Source organism: Perca fluviatilis, chromosome 10, assembly GCF_010015445.1.
Source record: "Perca fluviatilis chromosome 10, GENO_Pfluv_1.0, whole genome shotgun sequence".
NCBI lineage: Eukaryota > Metazoa > Chordata > Actinopteri > Perciformes > Percidae > Perca > Perca fluviatilis.
This window is the reverse complement of record NC_053121.1, coordinates 14,616,649-14,637,740: the sequence shown is the minus strand read 5'-3', so window position 1 is coordinate 14,637,740 and position 21,092 is coordinate 14,616,649. Positions and strand designations below refer to the sequence as shown.

General features: G+C 40.5%; 1 protein-coding gene across 2 annotated transcripts; it reads right to left on the bottom strand.

The window, feature by feature from the left end:
* Nucleotides 1–316: 316 nt before the first annotated feature.
* Nucleotides 317–19,347, bottom strand: rell2 (RELT like 2). Of its 2 annotated transcripts, none has more exons than XM_039813776.1 (7): nt 19,196–19,347; nt 11,710–11,781; nt 11,044–11,258; nt 9,320–9,382; nt 8,998–9,061; nt 7,597–7,773; nt 317–7,518 (listed from the first exon to the last, which is right to left on the bottom strand). In XM_039813776.1, the coding sequence occupies exons 3-7, from the start codon at nt 11,249–11,251 to the stop codon at nt 5,625–5,627; spliced, it is 2,406 nt and encodes an 801-aa protein (XP_039669710.1). In that variant the 5' UTR covers nt 11,252–11,258; nt 11,710–11,781; nt 19,196–19,347; the 3' UTR covers nt 317–5,624. The 2 variants fall into 2 exon arrangements, with proteins under 2 accessions (XP_039669710.1, XP_039669709.1); XM_039813775.1 differs by lacking the exon at nt 19,196–19,347 and adding an exon at nt 14,681–14,887.
* Between the last annotated feature and the right edge of the window lie 1,745 nt (nt 19,348–21,092).

Genomic DNA, 21,092 nt, shown 5'->3' with positions numbered 1-21,092 from the left:
TCACCGAATCCTTCTTAGTTAGTCTTTCCAGTGTTCAACAATCACCAGCTCTGGTTCACAGAGAAGGTGTGAAAATGAATTGTAAAAGTATCTGGAAGTAAGTATCTGGAACTCTGCTATTACCATTAACTAGGTGTTATAATGATTTAGTTTTCAAGTTGTCTGTTTTTTGTACTGTGTTGTATCATTGTGGATTTAATGAAACTAATGGTGCATTATAGCAACAGAATGGCTATTGTGTGATGCTCATTTGACTGATGTCATGTCGTGATGTCATCAAGTTCGACAAGGACACAACACACACTTCACACAGGTGTGAAAAGCATAGTTCTGGTATTTATTTCAGTAAATTATGATACATGTGCATATTTACATCCCTAGCCTGTGTAGGTACTGTACATACGGCCCAGGCCCTGCCAGGGAGGAAAAATACTTTATACATCTGTCAAAGAAAAGTGGTTCTGTCTGATCAGATCTGAGGAATTTTTAGTGATTATGGAGAATAATAAGTTGCAACATGAGTTCAATAGCTGCTTGACATCTCACCACTTTGGTATCATTGTCACAATTCTTCTGTAGCATTTATAATAAACAAGTTTCCCCAGATCCCAGTGCAGCAACAGGTACACATAATGCAAGCTGACCAAAATCTATTTATTGGTCCCATTGTTAAAATAACTCAACAGTACTGAAGACACAATGAAATGGAACAGGAAAGACAAGCAGCACACAGGACCTCTGAGCTAAGCTGGTCCTTAGGGTAATATTTAATATTCATACGCTTGTACTGTTGCTGGTGCATGACATTTTGGGCTGATTGTGACTTGGCCTTTAAGAGGCAGTTGTCCAGCTAGAGACTTCATACACACACCGTTTAAATACTGCCAATAAGATCTGGATTCTATAACCTTACATTTAATTTCCAAGTACACCAATGCATCTGCAATGTAAATGCCATGTGGATCTTTAATAAATAAAATACTCTGTATCTGCTCTTCCTAATAATTGTGCCACGCTCATTCTCTGGAGATTCAACATTAAGCTTTCTGATCAGTTTCACTCTGTAACTAAATGTCTCTGAATTAGTTCCAAAATATTTAATATCTCTAGACCACTGGGCCCCAGTTAAAGGATTCTAAGGACACAGTTAAACAAAAAATGTTTGCTGGCTAATGTTTTACACTAGAATCACCAGGCAACGTCTCAATATGCTGCTATAAAACTCTGTTTACCATGGACATATTAGTTTTTTGGTTGTACTTGGTTTAATTAGACTTTTAAAATGATCAAGTTGTATCTTAAAATCGTGTTATACGTTTTACAATAATCATTCCAATGCATGTCAGCTTGTGTCAAACATTCTCGTAAATCAAATGACTTCATCTCGTCTTCTATACGTACTCAGAGAACACTGACCTGACTAAAATGGTCGTGTTCTTAGGCAGACAGACCTTTGACTTTAACTGCAACTGTCTCCAAATGGATCTGACACACAGAGCTTCACTTTATGGCTAGTGATAGCTGCACCATTAAGACAGCTCATACCCTTTTATATACATGATTCTATATTTGCAATGCAATGTACAGATATGATGCATTTTGCCAACAGATATAGTGCATTAGTAAAAATCAAAAGAGCTCTTTACACATACACACACTTTTAGAGAATTATCTTGTAAATCGTTTTCCAACAGAGAAGCATATGCTGTGTTGAAAAGTAACACAGCAGTTTGTATTTCTTGGAATAAATTTGTTGATGACATCATTTCCTGCAGTGATGAAGGTGGTGATGGAAACCCTCTGACGTGTGGATGTGTGATGTGTTTGGAACCAGCAGAGGGTGACACACAAACTGTCACCATCACCATTCCTAAGAAAAAACTCCAAACATCAACAGATCATTAAAGTACCTTAACATCCTGCAGAGGTCTGGATAAAGATACGGTAGCCTACTGTATTTCCTGCTGAACACAGCTTTAGACTTTAGAGACATTCTGTCCACAGGTCACACAGCCAAAAGGAAGATGGCTGAAATGAATATTTGGGGGGAAAAGAAAGAGGAAAACTGGGTCAGCAGACTACAGGCCTCTGGGCTGCTTTCCCATAAAGGCCAGGAAATGACCTTTAACCTTTGAGCTTTGTCTTATAAACTCCTTCTGTTGGACCCGGTCTCTGGAGAGCTGGAGTCTCCAGGGACAGAGGCTCGGCTGCACCGTACACTGGGCTGAATGCCAGCTAATCTTAACAAATAAAGATTCCCTTCTTGTGTTTCTTATGACATACAAGAGGGATGCCCACATTGCTGTCTTATAGGTTCATTTCACTGAAACTATATCAATTACATACATGTTTTCATCCTTAACACTAATTGTATCTGGGAAGGAAATTTCATTCACCTTCACTATTTTGTGGATCAACGTTCAGAGGCAGCTATCTGAAAACCTGGGCACAACCACGGAGGCAAATTGATTGTAAGTGACACACTGGATTTTTACTGGGGAACAGACCCTTTAGGAACTGTCGCCATGCAGGAAGTAAAAGTGTCCTTCTTCTTTTGGAGGATTAATAGTTCTGCACGACAGTGTGTAAGGGCCACTATGAGGAAGTATACTCTAAAGGTTTTGAGAATGAAGCTGAAATACATAAGGAGAAAAAAGTCATTATTATGAGAAAAATGTGTAATATCTTAAAATTAAAGTCATAATTATATGAAAACAAGTGATCATAATATGAAAGTAAAGTCATAGTTGCTTCTGGCACAAAATGTCAAGTGAACAGATTGAGCAGATTGTATTATTCTTTATATATTGCAGGTTTTTTTTATGTAGTTTGGGTTAGGGTTCCGGCAATTTGATTTTAAAACCTTCCTTTATGTCTTTCCTTCTTCAAAACAACATACACTACTTAAAGTGGTAATCTTCAACTGATGTATTGCTTTGTCTTCTCTTCCTTCGTTCCTAAGTGCACTGCAATGCGTGGCCAGTACTGTGACATCTTCTTTTTTTGGACTTTTTGTTGATTAAGTTCAAATGTCTTTAGCTTTAGTTTTCTTCATTCACAGTAACTACCTAGTTCAGACACAGACACACTGAATGAACTGAATGTGGGTTGATATAAAAATGCTTCAGATCATTACTTAACAATTTGTCTTATCCTTAATAATTACCATAACATTGACAAAGCTAAGCATTGGGAAGCCTGCTTTTCCCTTTATCTACCAAGAGTGCTTTGGAAGCCTTGTTCTGTCTTAAAGGAAAATATGTTTTTTACAACCTGGATCTTCATCTTTTTGTAATGTTAGCGACCAGTCCTATGGATATAGCTTATGATAGCGCTTTTATCATCTACACGAGCAGTCAAAGGGCTTTGAACAAACCCAAAGTCTTGTGAAACCAAATTTTGTTTAACTACTATTGCTGCTCACAGATGTTATGATTATTTCAGTTGTTCTACTAAAAGTACAAAAATTAAACCAAGGTTGTAATAAATGTAGTTTCCTTTAAAATGTAGTCTAAATGGACACCATTTTACACAATATGCACTCTGGACCACACCTTTAGATGGTTGCTGCAGGGTATATTATGGCCTTGTTATTGTAGTAGTTTTGTATTTAGAGAGTATAGAGACACAGTAAAACTGAAGGGGTGTATATATACTTTATGTATAGCATCACACAGCTGTAACCAGGCTGCTCCAATGTTGGGATTAGTGGTAGTTTTAAAAATTGCAGGTGATACATATAATGTTGAGTTCTACTGTGTGATCACATGAGGGTGAACAGAAGGCATATCAATGGAGAGTTCCACTGTAGTCACCAATGTACAATATCACCAGACTGCTGTAGAGGCTTTACAAGTTCGACCAATTTAAAATACTCCATCTTACTATAAAATACATTCATTTTAGGTTTCACAGCTTTAAGGACTGCAGAGTGTATTCTGTCATGTCTCTGTATTCTGAGACCTTATTTCATAAGCATTGGCATGTACTGCTTGATATTACGATGACCAGTACAGAGTGCAGAGTCTATGGCTGTACTTTCTATCATAGCTATCATTTGCCATTGTTTTGCATTTTCCTGGTTCAATTTATGTCGAACACATTACAAAACGGCATGAGCAGAAAGAAGTATTGGGAATAACAAGACTTGAAAAAAATCCAATCTTTTACTTGATATATATTATTTCCAGAAGACTATTCTTTGACTGGAGGGACTGGTATCCAGTGGCATATTTACCTGTAGAAGTGACTACTGTACTTCTACTGCTATAGTGGTAATATACCAGGGAACCAGTGGGACTTCTGTATATGGTCACATAAGTGACTGCCAACAGGGTGTCCGCTGGTGCTAAGAATAATATCACATAAGACCTGTTTTCAAAACAACTGGTTACTCTTTGCATGGTGGGAAGCCAGTGAAGGATGGAGTCCTTATTTCTTCACTCCACATTTGGAGAAAAAAGGGGACAACTTGGAGTGAACACCTGGCAACATACTGCAGGCTACTGCCAAAAGCCACTACAGCATAGCATAAGGGTCAATAATAACTGCATGAACTTGCAAATTCACTAAATCTCCACTGGCCAAGCTGCCGATAGAGCCACTGTTGCTCCCCTGTGTTTGTGCTGTTGATCTGATTAACAATCAGCAGGATCAATAGATGAGATTAGAGACCTTAGCACCTTTATACATCAATAAACAATCATCATGGCTACCAAATCAATAAATGAATCACACAGCAAACATTCAAATCGAATCAGTCCATTACCAAGTCAACTAAACATCCAGATGTTAACTAATCCGTCAGCCAGCCAAGTGGTCAGCCTGTCACTATTAAACAATTTAGTCAAAAGAAAACTCTGCCCTGCAATGATACTTAGATGAGATTTAAAGTTACAATCTCCAAGATCGCTGTTTTGTTCTCTTTTGGCAGCACCGGTGACGAGTAGCGGTAGTTGGAGCCATTTGTTTTTCAATAGTTTCCTTATGATATGAAAATCTTGAAACTTTCTTGAGCTGTGTAATACAGGACAATTAACATCAAGTCCAGTAATTGATTTTTAGCCAGACTAGTGGCGGGGGCTACAGGGATGGCAATATCAGTCTGACGTTCAGTCAGTTTGAGGGTCCATCACTTTTGCCCGGATTGAAAAATCCACTTTGTCCAATACTGGATAACATTGTCATTGTGGGCACGTTAGCATACTGACGTTAGCATTTAGCTATGCGTCGTGCTACGTACAGCCTCACAGAGCCGCTAACATGGCTGTAGACTCTGTTCAGAAATAAATGGAAGCAAATGTCCATAAAAGTAGGAAAAACCCTTCACAAATCTAAAACAAAATGTTCAACAATGACATAAAGTATATGTGATTTGTGGTTAAAAAAGGCTAAAACATGCAACATCCATCATATTATCTTTTAAATCTAGCAGTAGAAGAGTTTCATTTTCCTTTCGTCAAACAGCAAGTCAGTTAAACAGCCAGTCCAGTCTCGCTCTCAATTTAAGGCGTGTTCATAATTGCTTGATTGTATTATTACTACATGTATTATTTCCTATAGTCCGCTGAGTGGTGCCGCTCTTCACTTCTTTCTTTGGATTATCAGAGCTGAACTCTCGGCCATCAGTCCTGTTTTGACCAAGTGTTGTCCATCTTCTCCAACTCCTCCTCCACCCTCTCTGCTTCTTCGACCTGCGTCACTTTGCAGTCCCTAATATCTTCCATCTCCACCATATCATCCTTCTCTTGGCTCACCCTTGGCCTAACCTCTGTTCCAGAAGTCTCTCCACTTTGACTTTCAGGTTGTCCAACGCCTGAAACATAAACCTCTCCTCCCTGACCAACTGCTGGACTAATTCCCGCATTTTCTGATTCAACCCGGAGTTCAGAAGTTGCTCCTATCTGGTCTTTTATTGACGTAGAGGATTCTTTCTCCTCCACCATAGTGACAACGGAAAACTCTCTCTTGCTGTCAGGGCTGGCTTTGACGATGGCCACACTACTTATTCTGCTCCCTATAGGTGAGGAGGGGGACAGGGGACTGGAAGGCGACAGAGGCAAACTGCTCAGTCTGTCTTTAGAAAGCTGATCAATGGAAGAGTAAAGGGCAGGACCTTTAGAATCTCCCTCAACTGGTGAAGGTTTAGCAGTTTTGAGAATCCCCACCCTCATTATTTCTGTTTTTTCTCCTGTCTTTGGGAGTCTGGCTCCTTCCAGTTCTTGTTCCTTCTGAGAGAATGGCTTTGAAGTCTTATCCCCTTTGGCCATAGATGTTATAGATGTCTCAATTTCTGACATCAAAGTCGGACGAGGTGAACTTCCGAAGGATGGGTTTTGGTCTGCTGGAGAAGTAGAGGGGGTTTGTGGTGATACTGGCATGGTGTCAAGTTTGGGGCTAGCAGTAAAAGCAGGTGAGGGAGTTCGGGCTTGTAATGGACTAGCACTTTTTCCAACGGATGAAGATGGAATAGGGGATTGGCTAGACATGGCTCGGCCCGATGGGAGTTTGGGGCTTGGAGTGAGGGCAGCCTCTGATGGCTTATGTCTTGAGCTAATTTTGGGGCTCGGTGTGACCGGCACGGGTGAGATAGGAGTTTGTAACAAAGAGACTGAAGATGGAGGGGATGAGCCTAAGCTTATTAAAGCAAGGCTAGCACCACAACCTGATTCCAGATCTGGACTGGAGCTTGGGTCAGGGGGAGTTCGGGTAACTGGAAAACCTGTGCTAGAACAGGGATCAGGTTGACAAGTAATGCCAAGAGTGAAACCTGGACTGGATCCAGGCATGGGGGCAATAGGTGTAGAGGTCTGTAGCGGCCCAGGATCAAATGCCTCCTCCTTTTTTAACACCTTCCCACCAACATCTCCTTGTTTCTCTGTTGTCTTAAAAGCAGGAGATGGAATGTGAAGAGAGCTGGGGGCAGGGGCTGCTGTGGTCCCAACAGACCGTGTGACCAGAAGGTTGGTACGAGGTTCAGGACTGGGCTCATGTTTATAGCCCTTCTCAGGAGCAGACGTAGAGCCCTGGGCCCGATCCTTACTTTGGGTCGAGGGAGAATTAACAGAACCTGAAGTCTTAGCCTCACATTGAGGTGAAGCAAGCGTTTGACTCTTAGAGGGTTCGGTTTCAGGTTTGATACCAGGTTTCGTACCACGTTCAGGGGTGATTTCAATGTTCTCTGCCTGCAACACTTCCTCAAGCACTACAGGTTGCTGTTGAATAGTGAATCTAACACCTCCGCTCTCTGTGCCTGTCCCCTCTCTTACTTTAATGCCAACGGGGTCGCTGCTCCGCCTCAGCCCGAATATGCCAAGGCTCTTCCTACGTTTTCCCACATTCGGAGCGACCCCATTGGAGCCCTCTAACGGCGGTCGGACATCCTTGAACATGCTTCTTAGATTGTACCCGCCTTCCTTCCGATCGTCGCTGTCCTGGGACTGGTCCAGCTGGTCCCCTGAAATGACCAATGGATTGGGACCTCCATGGAGCTTCTTATCAGTGTGTGTCACCCGGAACCTGAAGGGATCATGATACATTCAGGATCAAATATTTCTACTACATGCACTCTGCACAGGTGGTTTAATCATCTGTTACCTGCCAACAGAGAAGACAGTCTGCTCTCCAGGTCGTTGTTTAGAGCGGGGGGTTCGGCTTTGTCGTCGGCCCTTTTTAGACCGGACCTGGGCACAGAGGTGGCAGGAGTTGTGGTCGGTGCCTGAGTGGACTGTATGGTGATGGGGAGGAACACCACCAATGGACTCCTTACGCAGCCTGGGCATCAACATTATAATTAGTATTACCATGAACATTGTTCTTATTCTAGGGTTATGTGTATAGTATGTAATGTGTGTAGACTAAAGTGGAATTACGCTTCCCCCGGGCTGCAAGCATTAAGAAGTAAACATTCAGGTGTTGTTCGGACAGATTGAGCGCATAGTTTTGGCAATGTTAAATAATTTAAGTTTAAGAAAATCAATGGGTTTAGTTGGTCACAGTGGTGAAGACGAGGCAAAATCAGGGATTAGACGTTATCAGTTTTCTAATTGTACAACAATTTTAATTGTTCACCCTTGACATTGTTTGGTGGCGTGAACATGCAAAGTCCCTAAATGGTGGTTTTGAAGTGGTTGATTATACAATAGTCAGATATGGGAAACCGTTATGCAGTATAACTGCTCCGTGACATTTAGGGCCCTATCTTGCACCCGGCGCAGCACAAAGCCCAACGCAAGTGTCTTTGCTAGTTTAAGACCGACGCAGTTGTCAGTTTCCCGTCCAGCGCCCATGTCGTTTAAATAGCAAATGCACCTGCGCCCATTTTTACGCCCATGGGCATGCTGGTCTTACAGGGAGGTGTGTTCAGGTGCATTCTTGGTGTATTCCTATCTTGAGACAACGGGAAGTGATTGCGCCATTGACCAAAAAAAACCTGGTCTTAAGGTCATTTCATTGTTATTTTATAAAATTATAGCATAATAGTAAAAAACCAAAACCCAAAAAAAAAAAAAAAAAAAAAAAAAAAAAAAAAAAAAAAAAAAAAAAAAAAAAAAAAAAAAAAAAAAAAAAAAAAAAAAAAAATAAAAAAAAAAAAAAAAAAAAAAAAAAAAAAAAAAAAAAAAAAAAAAAAAAACTCTTTTAGCATAAAAAAAAAAAAAAAAAAAAAAAAAAAAAAAAAAAAAAAAAAAAAAAAAAAAAAAGGGAATGGGAGATGACACTCTGACTGGTTTATTGCATGTTACACCCAAAACACACCTATGAATTAATGAAGAAACTAAGTACAACCCTTTTGAACCATGCACCCGGCGCATGGACCCTTTTTTCCGCCGTCAAACTAGCAAAAGTGGATTTGGAGATTTAGATTTAGATCGTTAAAATAGGGCCCTTAAGCTACAAGTGAGGAAAGAATACACTGTACTCATCCACCCTTGTGACATTACCATGCAGTCAACAGACAGTAAATGTGTCACTAATACACCCTCTGTTGGATGAGCTTACCTGGGGTCATGGCGCACACATACATTTTGGTTCCCAAACATCTCATTGAAGGCTTCCATGTTAGCTACAGGTGACAACAGGAAGAACCCATATAAGAATGGCACTGATCGAGTACTAGTAGATGGATTTGATGATACATACTGATCTTATAAAATTGCAGGGCAAATGTGTATCAACTCCAAAAACAGCACATCAGGATGACAGAATAGAAAGGAGAGTAAATAAGATGGAGAATAAACTAAAAGGTTAGGACTAATGTTGATGAATTCAAAGAAAATGAAACCGTTCAATCCAAACTGCTATTCAGCAATTCTTTTGTCACCTTCATTTTCAATAATGCATTTGAGGATCTGCTCCACTGTGTCCTGGTTCTCCTCGTCTTCATCTGAAACACAGCACAACAACTGATAGATTAAACCCACAACTTTTATATGTTGCAGTAGCCAAACACCTCAACCAACACAAGTTCACAGAATTTACAAAAAGAGATATAACAATAGGTTTTGTGAATGCTCAGACAGTTGTATGTATCAAAGTGAGCATATGTTTGAATAGCTTTGTGTGAGAGTACGTGGGATACAGGCATTAAAGAAGACCACAAAGGTGTGCGAGTGTTTGTGTATTTCTGCAGGAGTGTTGTGGCTGAACAAAAGAGAGATAGAGATGGAAAGAAACACTAAGATGACAAAAGGTCAAAACATTGGAAATTCTACAAAAAAAAGGACATTTAGAAAATGTAAAGTTCTCTCTCTTTCTGTATGATGCAATATCTCCAAACAGGCGGGAACAAACACCACTCATCCTCTGTATATGAAGGAGGCTTTACAATGCTAGTTGATTGGTACAGCTCGATTTGACTCAACTCTACATTTTTAGATTTTGTTTTTCCAGTGCAGATAGTGCCCCGTCAGCGCAGGCTGGATTCTTAGCTTGTCGTAGCGATGCCGCGAGAAACTGCTGTGACATCATCTTCAACGCCACACAGCTCTCATGGATTCTTTCACCAGCAATCAAACGGAGGAACAGCTGCACCTCGTCAACTGACCACGACATGGTTCAGTGGGCCACCGTTGGTCGAGTGAATAAAAACGTTGCACTCTATATGGATGGTGGCTTGGCTATTTAAAGAAGGCAGGTATGTGTGGGTTATGACGATTCTCTCTGACCAATCAGTGGTCTGCATTATTTTAAGTGTTTCTTAGTATAAATACTGTATTTGTATTTTAGTCCCTGCCTGGTTATTGCCCAATGCTTTCAACGCGCAAACTTTCTGCTCTGAATTTGTGCTCTACTTTGTGGAAAACTTCCCTAATAATTCCTAATGGAGGACTAAAGCCTATAGTAGATACTGATGACTTATGGAAAACAGACTGGGAGATCCTATATTATTTTTATAGATTATTAAGTAATGATTAGTTCATGAATATCTGTGAATCTATCATACTGACTACCTTTTTTATGAGTCCTTCTGAATTAACTACTGAGTGCCCCAATACTAGTAACGACTCATTAATTACTAATTACTTAAACATGTGTTACTGTTTTTGTGTCCCCCAAAAGTGATACATAATACTAAGTATTTACTACGTAGTCCCTCATTATTTCTTCATCATTATCTTATGATCACTCAGCCTTTTTGTGTCCCTTGTGCTGTTCTCTAACTCATTCATTCAAATCAATATCTACTATAATATAGTGAATTGAATTACTATAGTGTCCTGCCTTAGTTATCAAGTAGTTCCTGATTTGTTCCTCAACCATTTCTCAATTGACTTATCATTAACTAATTAACTAATATTCTGCAGGGTGTGGAAGTGTAGGCTATATAAGCTGCTACTGAGTTATGATCAGCCTGATCAATACACTCACGTGCCGGCGCCTATATTATGTTTGCATTGGGCCCTCTCAGAAATCAAATGCCGGCCCACAGATTTACGCCCTGTCTCTTGAAAAGCTTACAAAAGACAGCAAATGGGAAGCAGGGAAATGACGGTCCATGTGGACATGTACCATCACATGAGAGCTACTTTTCTACAAACAACCCACCGTCTGCATTTCCTCCAAGCTTCTTCTCCTCCTCCGCCTCCTCGTCTGGGTCGTCCATGTCTCCGGTGCGGCAGCGGTAGCCCTGCTTCTTCAGCAGGTGGCAGATGAGGAAGCCCAGCAGTCCGGTGAGGAAGAAGAGGAAGACCACCACAAAGATCATGTAGGGTAGGGGATGTTCCTCCACCCCTGAGGCTTCTAATTCAGTCATAACGTAGCTTCGTCGCAGTCAAGCGAGAAAGAGAGAAAAAAGAGATAGAGAGAAAAAAAAAAAAAAAGAGAATACATTTCATAATTTCAAGGTACTTTCAGCATTTTGAGTTTCAACTACTGAGGCGTTTTAAGGTTTAGACAAATAAAATAAAGATAGTCATTTCTGTTCAACAGATGTATGAACTGGGACATTAGTTTGAATCATCTGCCTCATCTAATGCTATGTTGCTTAGCTCTAATTAAACAGTATACAGCAGCTACCACCCACACATTACACACACACATTATAATTATTGAGATATGTGTTGTGCAAGAAAGTGACAGAGGAATAATTCCTGTTGCTGTTGTCTTTACAGGCAGTTGAGCTCTGATGATGATGATGATGATTAGGAAGATAAAAATAACACCTCCAATCCCTAACCCCCAAACATAGTGAGGGTTAAAAACAAGACAAACCTATAGCCTGCGTGATGGCTTCAAATCATCCTCAAGACTTCTGTTGCAGACTGGTCAACATCAAAAGACAGTCTGGGAAACAGAGAAAGGGAGGAATATAAATCCATATAAACTAACTGTCACTTCTGTATCTTTTCAGACATTTAAATACACTGAGGAAAGAGAGAGAGAGAGAGAGAGAGAGGTGCATTTGAACGTTTATGTAACGTTCCTTTATGCCTTCAAAACTATCCAGAAAGAGCAATGTTTAACAGCAGACCCAATAAACATTAGGGGTGGGGGGGGAATTGACACAGCATAGTATCACAATATTTTCCGTGGCAATACTGTATCGATACACGGATGCCAAGTATAGATCTTTTATTATATAAATTGAACATGAAAATGTAACTTTAATAATTAATAATTAATTAACTCTTTTTTTATTTATTTCTCTTCCCTGTTGTGTGATGTGTTCCCCCTATTCCCCCATTGGTGTTTTTATTGAATGTTAATATGGGAAGAAAAACACGCGACAACACTGTATCATGACTTAAGTATAGTGATAATATCGTATTGTGACATAAGTATCGTGATAATACTGTATCTTGACATAAGTATCATGATATCGTATTGTGACATAAGTATCGCGATATCGTATTGTGACATAAGTATCGCGATATCGTATTGTTACATAAATATAGTGATAATATTGTATTGTGACATAAGAATCGGGATCGTGATAATATTGTATCGTGACATAAGTATAGGGATCGTGATAATATTGTATCGTGACATAAGTATCGTGTTAATATTGTGTCAGTTAGCAAACTTGTTAGTTTTGTTAGCTTAACTGTTCCAGAATGGACAGAAAAACGTTCAATGAGGGAAGAAAAGTCACAAAGTGACATTTGCACATCTAAACAGGTGTGGCTGTAAGCTTGGTGAACATTGCTCTTCAGGAGATGACGGAGAAGGTTCAATACAAGTGAATAGTGCAACACATAGTATAACACATTGGTGTTTCTATTGAATGTTAATATGGGAAAAAAAGAATGTTATACTTTTTTGCACTTGACACTAAGAAAAGTACTACAATAAAGTAATAAAAAAAAGAAAATGTAACTTTTTGGTTCTAGAATAATAAAATTAATTGCTTCTTCAGTCCACCAGATGATGCAGTTGTAACAAACACAGAAACATGTATTTTTAGATAAAACATGTGGACAAAAACTTCCTTTGAAGTTGGAAAAACGATAATAAATTGCAATATATCGCAAAATATCGCAATATGTTTGAAATCCCAATAACATTGTATTGTGACATAAGTATCGCGACAACACTGTATCGTGACTTAAGAATCGTGATAATATCGTATTGTGACATAAGTATCGTGATAATACTGTATCTTGACAAAAGTATCATGATATCGTATTGTGACATAAGTATTGTGATATTGTATCATGATATAAGTATTGGGATCGTGATAATATTGTATCGTGACATAAGTATAGGGATCGAGATAATATTGTATAGTAACATAAGTATGGTGATAATATTGTGTCAGTTAGCAAACTTGTTAGTTTTGTTAGCTTAACTGTTCCAGAATGGACAGAAAAACGTTCAATGACGGAAGGAAAACAAAAGTGACATTTGCACGTCTAAACAGGTGAGGCTGTAAGTTTGGTGAACATTGCTCTTCAGGAAATGACGGAGAATGTTCAATACAAGTGAATAGTGTAACACAGCTAATAAGCTGCGTTAGCTTGCTCCAGTTTGGACTCTCCAACCCCTCAAAGGTCAGCACTGTCAAGACGGCTTGCTATTGGCTCACAGGTCAAAGTTGAATTAATTTGTAATTAACTGACAACCCCCTACACAATGTTTACCTTTTGATGTGCCCAGGCCTTTATTCTGACTTGGAAGTGTTAACACATTATTCCAAGATGTTTATATGATTTAAACAGCCCAAATTGGCTACTTTTTCATTGTGATGTTTTCGTTGATTAGAATGCTAGAACTAATGCTCTATACCTACAAGGCGTGCTAGTTGTAGCTCTGAAAACTCAAGGGGGGACCTCTGCTGTCCTGGGTCCCAGTCTTCACCGGTCTCTTAACTCTTTTCTAAATGTTTAAGCTTGCACCATGTGCTCCGTTCTGAGTAGTGATGCTTGTAATTGTTCTGTTGTAACGTTGGTGCTGTACTCATCTTTTGTTCTTTTGTAAAGGACTTTTTTAACCTAGGTTTTGAAAGGTGCTATAGAAATACAACTTTACTTACTTAGAAGTAGAGCATGATACAAACAACGGGTGTGTTAAATTAGCTATATCTTTTCTGTAAGGATAGTATTCTATTTTATTAACTGTTGTTTTGCCAACAGTTAGTGGAAATTTCTGTAATTCTTTTAATCAATGCTGATGTCTCCCACTTGAAAGGTTTTTTGAGACTTGTTTGCTCATAATTACCATGTTAATGGTATAATGTGAATGAGCTGAGTTATTGTGAAAGGCAGCATTAGCTTTCTAATGGTTTTCTTAAAGTAAATTTTAATTGTACACACACCAAAGCCAGGTCCGTGTATTGCTCCAGCAAAGGAGTATTTACTAGTATCTGAGTAGAATACTGTATAAAACAATATTTACACAATAATTAGCCCATCGATGGGCCAAACTGCATAAAGATTTTCACATAAAACAACAGAAATCTGCTTAACTAAAGGAAAGACAACAGAGAGAATAACCTTGTCCAGCATCAATGATTTTGAACTAACATATTTACACAACTGTCCCTGAACACTTCTTCTTCTTCATGTACTGTATGTTCATGCAAATATACACATGCTTGTAAAGCCCATACTGTAGTTGTGATGTTTTTCAATATGCAATTTGTGTTATTTTGCCAGGGCTGTAATCTCTCCAACAAATTAAAAAATACAGTAACATAGAAGCATCTTTCCTTATGCCTGATAGCTGACAAACAGATAGTTCTTACCATTTTCCGGTCGGTCAACATGTGAAAGTCAGCACCCTCAAAGTAGTGTGAAGACAACAAGACAGAAGAAAAGCTGTTTTTGGTGATTTGGTTGATTAACAATGTAGAAGTGTGTGTGCTGGATAAGAAGCTAACCCTCCTGTACAGAATGGTTCCCCTGAGCCCCACCTCGTCTGTCTATCTCACACACTGTCTGTCTGTCTGTCTGTCTGCTCAGAGGCAGAGTGAGAGAGGCACAAGAGAGGGAGATAAAACACATAGTTCACAATTCTGTGCCCGCTTATATATATAGGTTCATATTTTATTATTTGTATATGTCACATAACACGTAATTGTTAATGTGCACACCGTAAATACACAAAGTGTAGATTATGAGTTACATATAACAGCTTATCAGTGTTGCCCTCCTGCTGGCTTATCAGCATCCTTACACACACACACACACAGGCACACACACACACACACACACACACACACACACACAGACACACACACACACACACACACACACACACACACACACACACACACACACACACACACACACACACACACACACACAGATTAGCTCCATGCATGCACACAGTGCAGTATGTCTGCAATGAAAGTTAAGATAATACACATCTGTGTTCAATCTTCGTTAATTTCTTACTGGTCAGATGTTGAACATGTCATGCATTTTAATATTTCTTGCTAAGCACTCTGTCACTGACATACAAATGTAACATTAATACTATTACTATAAAGAATATAGGTTTTCCACAGGAAATAATACAAACATGAAACAACCTAAAGCTTTTCAGGGTCTCGTTTTAAACGTTGTAACCATCCCTCTGCTGAACTGGATGAAAGAAATGTTCCATGCCAAAATCATTCGATGACTCTCCTCTCAGGTGGCCCGATCAGAGGTTCAGCGCGGCATGCATGTATAGAATGCATCATGCATGTGATGGTCTGTTATCCCACCATGAAGGGCCAGGAAAAGACTATAAACAGCATGAATAGTGACAGTTTGACAGTGACTCATAACAAGATTTCCACAGTTTGTCTAACCATGAGCAAAACCTTCACTACTGTTGTTTTAACCTCGGTCGCCAAAGCTTCACATGATGCTCATGTGCACATGTCTTAGCCTGCTGCATCATGTATTCCTGCTGTCACTGTCAACCACAGTAAAACCATTTCCTGTTTACACACGCACAAACACACACACACACACACACACACACACACACACACACACACACACATACAGCCATGTGACAGGGCAGCTACAGCTCACTCCTATATGTTACTCAGTAAGAGAGCAAAGAAACTAATTTGGGATTTATCATGAATTAAAATGAGTCTCCATGAAAACACTTGAGTAAATATCCATGAGCCAGGAGCATTTCCAACAACTGAGCCCCGGCACACACTGTTCTCATGTCTTCTTCTTGAAGGAGGAACATCACTAACACCTGAAGCAAGACGTCACAGATGTCCTCTCTCAGCGTCGCAGCACATCTGTCAGCCCAATACACAGTTAGTGCAGCAACACACTGCAGTCAGAAGAGCCGGTGCATGTCAGGGAGCAGTTCTGCTGGTCTGTGCACACAGGGTGTTATAGGGAGAGCCAACAGCATAGAGCGTAGTGCATTATTAGGCCTGAGGCCAGGTCAACACAGACAGCAGCACAGACCAGCACTCATTTCAGCCAAAAGCACAGAGCAACGTTACCGATCAGGTGCTTCTCTGGCCAATCAAAAGCAAGCACACATTCCTGGGAGATGATTTTGTTTCTACTGTCCAGCTCGTGATCGCCATGACGACAGATATTGTAACAACCTGCCGCTAATACAACACTGCGTCAGAGTATGACAATAATGATGAGCCTCTGTGCAGCGTGTTATGGATCTGTCACTCAAACTTGACTTGCCTCCACCATCAACACCAACAGTCAAATGCATCACTAGCTTAGAGGGAACATTTATTATACCTCTGACATCTGTTTTTATATCATATGTGTTTCCAAGACTGGAATTAATCCGCCAACCTGGTGCGATCGACCATTCTACCTCCGAGCCACAAGCCACTCACGTTCCACAGTGGTTTCAGCAGGTTCACCTGGTCTGAATGCAGTGGCAACAACTACCAGAACATTACCATTTCACAAGTGACATGATGTGCTATTTCACATCCCCACGCAGTTTAACACACACTGCTGTCAGTGATCCCAGCAAAACGTTCGAGTTTCTCAACCTTTAAAGCAGGAGAACCTCCCTGCTACTTCTTCTGATTGCTCGTATTGGTATGATATCGACAGGGTGTCTGAAATGGATGTGAAAGAATAGATGGAAGAAACACAGGTGTTGTGCTGACAGCTGACAGAGTTTCTTTATCTCTCTCTCTCTCTCTCTCTCTCTCTCTCTCTCTCCCTCAGCTGAAAGAGACACTGAGAAGAAGGATGACTCAGCATCATCGTGACCTCCACAGAATGACGTGTGTGTTCAGGTTTTGTGACTGCATAGTGTTGCTCAGCATTTATACAGGGTACAGTGTGTGTGTGTGTGTGTGTGTGTGTGTGTGTGTGTGTGTGTCTGTGTGTGTGTCTGTGTGTGTGTGTGTGTGTGTCATCACAGGGATCTATAAGAGTTTGCATGCATCATAACAGAGAGGATAGAGGGTGTGGGGGGGCAGGGGGGGCTGCAGTGATGCAGCAAACAGTGAATGAGTGAATGGTCAAATTGAAAAGTTGAATAAAAGGGAAAGTATGTTTCATCACACCATTCCCTTCATGTGCGTTGAAGCTAAATATGTGTTTAAAGGGTAATATTATAAACTCATTAGGCTGGAGTATTTCCTGCAGGGCAATTACCCTAACTGGATTATTCTTCACTCCTAAGATGTTTCAGGGCTCTTCTGTGTACAGTCTGCATGTTGTCAGCGTGGAGGTCCCAGTGAACTCCTCGTGTGATGCAAGTCTTTGACTCGGCCTGTTTTAAAGGACACTGGAGGTGTTCAGTACATAAGTCCAAGTTCATGTGTCTCAGGTTAACTAAAAACACAAAATATGTCCTTGCCTTCAGCTCAGTGCATGTAAGAAATATCCTCCAGATAGCATGGTCTCCAGCCCAGGCACAATCCAACTCTCACGAGTGTGAAGAGCACTAACTTCGTGAGACAAATGTGAACAAATAAATACAAAAAGGAAATATGTACAGATGGATCTTAAGCCCATCTATCTATCTATCTATCTATCTATCTATCTATCTATCTATCTATCTATCTATCTATCTATCTATCTATCTATCTATCTATCTATCTGTAGCTATGTATGCCTATAGGTTATATTATGTGTTCATGTCTTATAGGCTATGTGTGGATGTGTTTGTTATAGCTGGGCTGTTTGGTGCGGAAAGTGTCCTTACATGAGTTTCCCATGTAGAACAGTATAAAGACTGATGACCCCCATCAGTTAAACAGCTGGTGACAGAAATAGTTGACAAGACATGTGTATACGTGACTTCCTTACAGCATGCACGAGCCTGCATCAGCACGAGAGCCATCTGATGAATATTTGACTAACTTCCCGTGGGAAGGAAAGGCAGCCGGCTGGAACCTTCTCTGTCCCGCCGACCCCTTCTACATCCACAACAGCCATGTGTGTCCATGAAGTCCCGCTCACTGCAGACTGATCCACTCCCTATCCAAAGGTGCGCTGAACCTGCACGCTCCGCCGCATCCTGACTCACTGCGCTTTATTTAGAGTCCCGTTTTATGGACCGAAGAATCTCTCTTACCAGCCGTCAGTTAAAAATGGTTCAATCTGCCGCGGCTTTCCTTCTCAGCTACCAAGGTCTTACAATTAGGCCTACCTGAATGCTTGTATTCAATCCCATGGCGCTGCTCTTCACTTCGGCTCACACAGTCCATTCATCACCATTTCTAATTCCAATGTGCCGGACCTTTAGCACGATAACACGCCGTTACCAACTGCAAGCAAATGGTGCGTTTTGGTGGAACACAAGACCTGCACATTTCTAAAGTTTACAACGTTGACATGAGAAGATAAGCCTATTGGTAGATCAGATGGAGCCGAATTCGCCCGCCGCCTCCATCAATCCCTGACACATCTTGGGTTTAATTTATTTAGGAAAGTCTACCTTCCGACAAGTCAGAAAACACTCAAGTGCGAGATATTTCAATGAGAGTTTGACGGGTAGCCTAATTGTTCATGAAGGATATGGGTCGAATAGGCTGTAGGCTGTAGGCAATAGTCTACTACAGCAGTATCCTATAGCCTACCATCCCGTACAGTAACGCTGATTCACTGCATCATCCTCCCCATGCCTCCCCAGTCAACAACAGCTCGGCTTCTCCTGCGATCACCCACTAATTGGTCCAGCACTCAGACACATAGGCTATGACATCTGCATTCTGAAGGTTAAACAGGTTACTTCATCAGTCATTGCAATCTAAAGACCACCGGTCCCCAGACACCACAACACAGAGACATGTAGCCAAGAAACTCACCCTCAGGCAGCCAGGCAGGCAGGCAGGCAGGCGGGGCAGGGACACCGCTGGTCCCGTTGCGGAGATGCTGTCCCATTGCTGCAGCCTGTCAGTGTCCTCTGGTCGGCTGTCTGAGGACACGGGGACAGGAAGCTGTCTGTCTGCTCCATAGGCTGCTCCTATAGCTGAGCTCCACCTGCTTCACATGCTGCTGCTGCTCCTGCTGTGCAGGCTGTCTGTTTTATTTATGGTCCACTCTCCATCCATCCAAGAACGCAATGTAATAATTAAAATCAATGATTATCCATGTGCTATAAGGTTAGTAGGCTACAAATAAAAAGAATTGCATTTTCTGATGATCAGCTATATTGATGAATTGACTAAAGGTTTTATAAAACCACATCAAATTCCCACGTGTAATTTAATTATTTAATAATATTTTTCATTATCTGCTGTTTTATAGATCAAATCCAATATGTTCTGTCTTTGCTTCATCTACTAAGGAAGCCTTGTCCAACCAGGAAAACATATATTAAAATAAAAAACGAAGAATAAGTAATATATATCCTTACTGCAAAAGTATCCCAATAGGTTTGTATGGGATGTTTATTAATAAGTGAGTATTTAGTGATTAAATATACATTTACTTCAGAGGTAAACTGAGACACTGTTTGAGCCAACAGATCGTCACCTCCGATAAGATCTCCATCAGAGGAACTGAACAGCTTCAGTTTGAATCTGTCGCCACTGTGTGGCTCTGCCAGCTCACTGTGTCTTTTGTATTCTAGTGTCTGTCCTGTACTTAAAGTGCCCTTATCCGGACATGCACTTAAACCCCCTGAAATATCTCCGTTTATCCATCTCCCAGACAGATTTGACATGGGATTTCAGACTGATAATGTCAATCATGTTTTCATGTGTTTGACTCGTCAAGCCTTTTAGGACCTTTTTTTTTAGGACAAGCTTAACCTTTCATTTTTTTTTCCTGTTCAATAATTCCATCTGCCTATTTCTGAGACCAATCTTCAGTCTTCACTGCATCCATCATAACACACAAACACACTTCATGGTCCATTTCTATTCTTGGTGTTTGATCCTCCCATCTTCCATCCATTTAAGTAGCACACTCTGTCCCTGCACAGGAAACAAAAGAACCTGCAGCAGGTCCTGAGTTGTTGCTATAGTAGCTGCTGCGCCTCATTAAAAGCTCCCTGTGCTCCAGATCTCATCCCTGCAGAGCTCATCTCATCCTCTCCTGCTGAGGCACTGCTTCAAATACCAGGGGGCTGATACACAGAGATATCATTTTGGTAATATTCAGTAACAATGTGATGTGTTCTGCTTACAAAGCAGCACTTTACCTCCAAGGTGTCATCAATAATGCAGCCTGACACTCATGTCAGCTAGAATTACATGTCTTCCTACTGCTTTTTATGGTAACATTATTATAGTGTTATACAGATGTTATTGTCCATTAGATTAGCATAAAATGAAAATGTGTCTTTGGCACTGGCATATATGACAAAATACACCGTAAACAACAATACACAGCAATTGTGCATATATAAATCTTAAAGTGACCAAGTGGCAGTCCCTCGGAATATCACAGCCATGAATATGATAACATACTAGGTCATATATTTATTTCCCCACCTTAACATAGCCTATTAGGCCTAACATTCCCTCACTCACAGCACCAAGGCTGTGCCAGACAGGTGTCAATTATAATAAGGTCAAGGACAGCAGTGAGTTTGACATGACATCCTCAGATAACAGATTGCTTTGTATTTTTTAGAATGCTGTGTGGAGAGACAGGAGTATAATTGTCATGGTTATAGTTGTGATATTTATCATAATTTGTATTAGGATGTTTTCATCATCATCTGCCTTTCTTGTTGTTAAAACGAATAATGTAGTT